This window comes from Ranitomeya variabilis, chromosome 6 (assembly GCF_051348905.1).
Source record: "Ranitomeya variabilis isolate aRanVar5 chromosome 6, aRanVar5.hap1, whole genome shotgun sequence".
NCBI lineage: Eukaryota > Metazoa > Chordata > Amphibia > Anura > Dendrobatidae > Ranitomeya > Ranitomeya variabilis.
Genome location: NC_135237.1, coordinates 158,307,528 through 158,313,527, shown reverse-complemented (window position 1 = coordinate 158,313,527; position 6,000 = coordinate 158,307,528). Strand labels below are relative to the sequence as shown.

Genomic DNA, 6,000 nt, shown 5'->3' with positions numbered 1-6,000 from the left:
ATTAGCTCACACATACACATAATAGACTGGTCATGTGACTGACAGCTGCCGGATTCCTATATGGTACATTTGTTGCTCTTGTAGTTTGTCTGCTTATTAATCAGATTTTTATTTTTGAAGGATACCAGACTTGTGTGTGTTTTAGGGCGAGTTTCGTGTGTCAAGTTGTGTGTGTTGAGTTGCGTGTGGCGACATGCATGTAGGGACTTTTGTGAGATGAGTTTTGTGTGGCGACATGCGTGTAGCAACTTTTTGTGTGTCGAGTTGCATGTGACAGGTTAGTGTAGCAAGTTGTGTGCAGCAAGTTTTGCGCATGGCGAGTTTTGCGCGTGGCGAGTTTTATGTGTGGTGCCTTTTGAGTATGTGCAAGTTTTGTGTGAGGCAACTTTTGCATGTGTTGCAACTTTTGTGCATGTGGCAATTTTTCTGCGTGTGGCAATTTTTCTGCGTGTGCAAGTTTTGCGTGTGGCGAGTTTTGCACGTGTGGCGAGTTTTGCATGTGGAGAGTTTTGCGCGTGGCGAGTTTTGAGCGGCGACTTTTGTGTTTCTACTTTTATGTGGCGAGGTTGGTGTATGTGTGGTGAAATGTGCACTGAGGGTGGTATATGTGTTCGAGCACGTGGTAGTGTGTGGCGCATTTTGTGTGTGTGTTCATATCCCCGTGGTGGTGTGATTATCCCATGTTGGGGCCCCACCTTAGCAACTGTACAGTATATACTCTTTGGTGCCATCGCTGTCATTCTTTAAGTCCCCCTTGTTCACATCTGGCAGCTGTTAATTTGCCTCCAACACTTTTCCTTTCATTTTTTCCCCATTATGTAGATAGGGGCAAAATTGTTTGGTGAATTGGAAAGCGCGGGGTTAAAATTTCACCTCACAATATAGCTTTGACGCTCTCAGGGTCCAGACGTGTGACTGTGCAAAATTTTGTGCCTGTAGCTGCGACGCCTCCAACACTTTTCCTTTCACTTTTTCCCCATTATGTAGATAGGGGCAAAATTGTTTGGTGAATTGGAAAGCGCGGGGTTAAAATTTCACCTCACAACATAGCCTATGACGCTCTCGGGGTCCAGACGTGTGACTGTGCAAAATTTTGTGGCTGTAGCTGCTACGGTTCAGATGCCAATCCCGGACATACATACATACATACACACACACACACATTCAGCTTTATATATTAGATATACTGTAGATAGATATATAGATGTGTCTATCTATATTGCATACATTAAGTCATTCATTCATTTTCCAGATATAATTTTCCCCCTTGTTTTGTAATGGGAGTTTTCTGATGCCTGAAAACCTCTTTAATAGAGAGAATGTTGAGAGATTTTATTTTTTGTGCATTTTCAGAGCTTGGTGTTTCTTAAAGATGGGTGTAAATGATGTGAGGGACAACATCCCTGTGTAATGCTTTCTAACACAGCCAGATGTCTGGCCAGAGGGCTCTCCCGGGACCCAATGTTTCGGTGGCAGTAGAGCAGCCTGATAATTCCTTGATTCCATTAATTGCATATTCCGAATAATCCAGTATGGGACTACTCATTCTGCTGCTGGTGTCTAGGACAGGCCTAAATGACATTTCTCTTGCATTTCAGAGGTCGAGCGACAGCGGAGGATTGTCTTCAGCACGCTTGGCTAGCTGAGGGCGATCTCCCGGATCTTTACTGCAGTGCTATGAATACTGTGCAAGAAGGCAAACCAATCCTGCCAGCAGCAGAAGAGGATGAGCTGAAAGCAGACCCTTCCATTGGAGACAGTCCATCCCAGCCAGATACCGATGGACAGACTGTGACAGAGGAGTTGTTATTAATGGCTTCTTACACGTTGGGACAGTGCAGACAGACAGAGATGGAGAAACAGACTGAATCTACAGCCATTACAAAGAGATTTAAGTTTGAGGAGCCAATGCTGCAAGAGATACCGGGAGAGTTTATCTACTGAGCTCCAGCACCTGGAAACGTGTCTTTTAGAGATCGGACTTGCTTTTCTTCCGAGAGTCCTGGAGCTTGTTGGTAAAGATGAATTCCTCGTTCCAGTAATCGGCTGGTCATCATGGCGATACGAATCCAATTCACAGTGCCATGTTAAATCTGAGTGAGCAGGCTCTGTCTGCGTGGTTCATATATAGATTTTTTTTATTTTATTTATTTTTAGAGGTTTTTTTTTTTGACTTGTGCCTAATTCACCACTATAATATCCCACTCTACTGGATGTCTTGAATTGGCAACAAGATGTCTTATCTAATGAGGTCCATTTTGGAACTTCTCACCAGAGTATGATCAAAATTGGTCTGTGTTCTGAGATTTATTTTTTTGTGGGGGTAAAGGGGGCAGCTTTGCAGAAATCTGGTTGATTTATAATAAATGAAAAGTAAAAGAATTAATTATGTCTGTTGTTCTGCAAAGCTGAAAAGTATCTGTCATGTATTGACGTGGAGGCCACTGTGAGGTCTCGATTTCCCTCTGTAAATTGAATCTTTCTTCAAGGAAATGTGGTCTATGCTGCAAATATGGAACTCATGAGCATGAGTTTGCAAAGTAGTGAGGCTTTAATATGGCGGTCTCCTCTGCATACATCCATCAGCAGCTTTAGGATGTTTGTGCCACTCCTTTCTAGCAAAAATATCAACAGCACCACTGTATGTAATAATAATAAAAAATATATGTGTATATATAAGAAGAGGCAAAAAACATAATTAAGAAATGGAAAATACAATAATAAAAAAAAAAAGTGCTGGAAATGTAAAGATGTACTGTCAGATTGAGGCTTGTTTTGTCGCTTCAGTCACAGATTGGCCACAATACCATTTCAGTATAACCTTGCACATTCAATGCCATTTGGGCAGGTGCCAAAATGTGCTGTAACTACTTTTTGCCCTACAGTACCACTCCAATATAGAGCGATGCTCCAGACTGTAACCTCTATAAGCATCAGGCTACTTACCGGTAAACCTAAAGAAAAATGGTGCTACGAAATAGCCCACAAATGTATCCACTTTATTTAGGATAAAATGTTATAATGGATTTTGTTAGAGTAGCTCAATGGAAGGCTAGCAACAAACCTCTGAAGACTATAGCAGTATATAGTATATCTATTGCAGTATATACCCTAGTGGTTCACATATACATCAAATAGAGTATAGGATGCAAACTTGCATAGTAATGCGTAGACTTGTGCCGTAGCACGTGTTTCCCCCAGCTACATCAGGGTGCCGCCTGATGAAGCTGGGTGAAACGTTCTTTGGGGCATATTTAACTATGTACTGGTTAATGCCTTAGGTTGGCTGCTAGCTTTCCATTGCGCTACTCTTATTTTAATAAAAAATCAATTATAATGTTTTATACTTGATATATTTTGTGAGAGATTTTGTAGTGCCATTTTTCTTTGTTTATCTCATGATATTCAGGTGCATCTCTCATGTTCAGCCAGATACTTTTGGTTATGGGAATATTAGTGGGTCCAACTTCCCTTTAAATGCCAGTGTGGGACGCACTTCTGAAAGTGATACATTAAACCCAAGAAGTGTCTGATAAAACAGCAGTGTGAACACGATCCTGGTGCAAATCACTGACTGTAGCAGAGTGCCTGTCACGTTTGACTGCATTTCTTCCATCTAAGTGACGGAGCCCTGGCGTACCCATTATAAATCTGTGGGGTTGGTCGGGCGACATTGGTATTCTTGGTACGCAATGAATTGTGGCCTCTTTAATGAAAGGAAACCACGACACAAGTGTAAACAGAACATGTGCCCAATGTATGGATGGTATTCTACACTTCATTGTTTGTGTGATGATTGCAGCTCTTACTGTAGCAGCTGGGGGAGCGAGCATACGAGTGTCAGCTATTTGGCCTACATTTATATTGTAAGACACTTTAGCAGTATATTTCACCCTTGTGAACAGCAAATGGCAATCTTTTGGAAGGCAGGAGCCATGACTATGTATAATGACCTTCCTCAACAGTTCTTAAGTGCCTCCTAACTCCATGTGCTATGAAACGGAGACCTGATCTTTCAAGGGTCTATGCAGACCCCCACACATCTCATCATGAGGTTCATCCATTAGAATGAATATGTTGGCTGTATTCAGAGTTCATCTCCCCCATGCTTTGCTATCTTCTGCCATGCTAAGTATTTAAGGATACGCAAGTCGGGTGCACATGAAGCACACATGTATCTTCCACGTGTTGGGTCACGAGCTGTTTTATATTCTTGGCACTAGGTGTGGAAACAGACGCCTTGTAGGTGAACCTATTCCTAGAAATGATTGTGCTGCCGGTACGTACAAGTACATCACAAATGTGAGATGCCTCAGTGATGGTCTTGTGCTATGCACCTCTTGTAGCCCCCAATCTGGGCTGGCACTGGCTTTTCCACCACTGTAATGGCTACTCGTTATCACATGCTTTTGGAGTGTTTCCTAGTGAGTGTGTTGTGAGCTTGAGGCTTCAGTTGTTGAGACGGGAGCAGTATGCACTTTAGGTCGTCCATTACGTTCACTAGCGGTTACCTGTTTATTATGTAATGGGTGTCAGCAAGCAGATTGCAGCGAAGATTACCCATAGGTAAAGCTGCTTTCAATCACTTCTGTCTGAACCATCATCCTTTAAGTTGTAGTCCTTCAAGTGGAGCTGCATTGTCCTGTGTGTACACGATTTCTGGCCATTATATGACTTGGCTCCTGCGTTTTTTGCTGTTTTTCCCCTGTGCATTATAAGCCTCAGCATTTTCTGTTTGCTCTGACTTTTCTCCTCCAGCTTCCCCTCTCCATAGGCTTTTCTGGGCAATGCCGACAGATAAGCTCTTTAGAAAATGATCAGTGCAGGAGATTAATCAAATGACAAGAAAGGGGCAGGTTGCTCTGATAACCTACATTACAAAGTTTCTGATCTTCAGTTGTACCATTAATTTATGAAACAGGTGTACTTACTATTTATTTTCTTATGGCCAGATACAGTTGCCATTAGTAATTTGGAGAGTAATGATAAGCTTTTGCACTAGTGATGAGTGAATGTGCTGAGAAGGTGTTATCTGAGCATGCTCGGGGGTAACAGTGTCTTCGGCGTGCTCGAAAAATATGTACAAGTCCTTACGGTTGCATGTCTCCCGGCTGTTACAGCCACAACACATGCAGGGGTTGCCTAACAAACAGGAAATCCCTGCATGTGTTGTGGCTGTTGAGCAGCCGCGGGACACGAACATATTTTTCGAGCATGCCGAAGACACTCTGTTGGCACACAAGCCTGCTCCGACGGCGCCTTATCCCAGCACGTTCCCTCATCACGAATTGACAATTCTACATCTCCCATCTCGTGGGCTGGATAGATGATCCTTATTATACTAGAACAGCTGCAATGGGAATATCCTTTGGCTAGTGCATATTGGCTGATCAGTACAAATCATTAACCCATTACACCTCAATGCATGAAAAACCGGATTCCTTGTAATTCTGACTTCTCTTCATATAGACTCCACATGCCAACACTATGCTGCCACAATTGTAGCTAGCACTTTTGGTAGGTGTAATGAATGCAGTGCACATGGCGATTGATTCCTCTGCTTATGTCTAGGTGCGGGTAGAAACCGCAGTGTCTACAGTAGAGTTTACATGTAACACATGCCACACAGTCTCCTCCGGAAAAGCTTGTGGACACGGGAAACGGCGGCCTACAGAAACCCCAGTATTAAAGCCTCCTTTTATCCTAGTGTACACTAGTAATACCAGACCAAGTCGTGGTTTCCATGCCTGATTACTCCTTGCTTTGCAGGAGAGGTGGTGTAGTGCTCATCCCTTAATGCAAGGTATCACAAGTAGTGATGAGCGAGTGTACTCGTTGCTCGGGTTTTCCGGAGCACGCTCGGGTGACCTCCGAGTATTTGACTGCTCAGAGATTTATTTTTCATCAAGGCAGCTGAATGATTTACAGCTACTAGCCAGCTTGATTACATGTGGGGATTCCCTAGCAACCAGGCAACCCCCACATGTACTAAGCCTGGCT

The 6,000-nt window shown here is 43.1% G+C and overlaps 1 protein-coding gene across 2 annotated transcripts in view; it reads left to right on the top strand.

The window, feature by feature from the left end:
• Positions 1-2,702, top strand: part of STK17A (serine/threonine kinase 17a) — a 43,797-nt gene extending 41,095 nt beyond the window's left edge. For both annotated transcript variants that reach the window (XM_077269165.1, XM_077269166.1), the window contains one exon: positions 1,599-2,702. In XM_077269165.1, coding sequence (XP_077125280.1) covers positions 1,599-1,944 — 346 coding nt within the window. In that variant the 3' untranslated portion in view covers positions 1,945-2,702. The remainder of the gene's footprint in view (positions 1-1,598) is intronic.
• Positions 2,703-6,000: the final 3,298 nt, after the last annotated feature.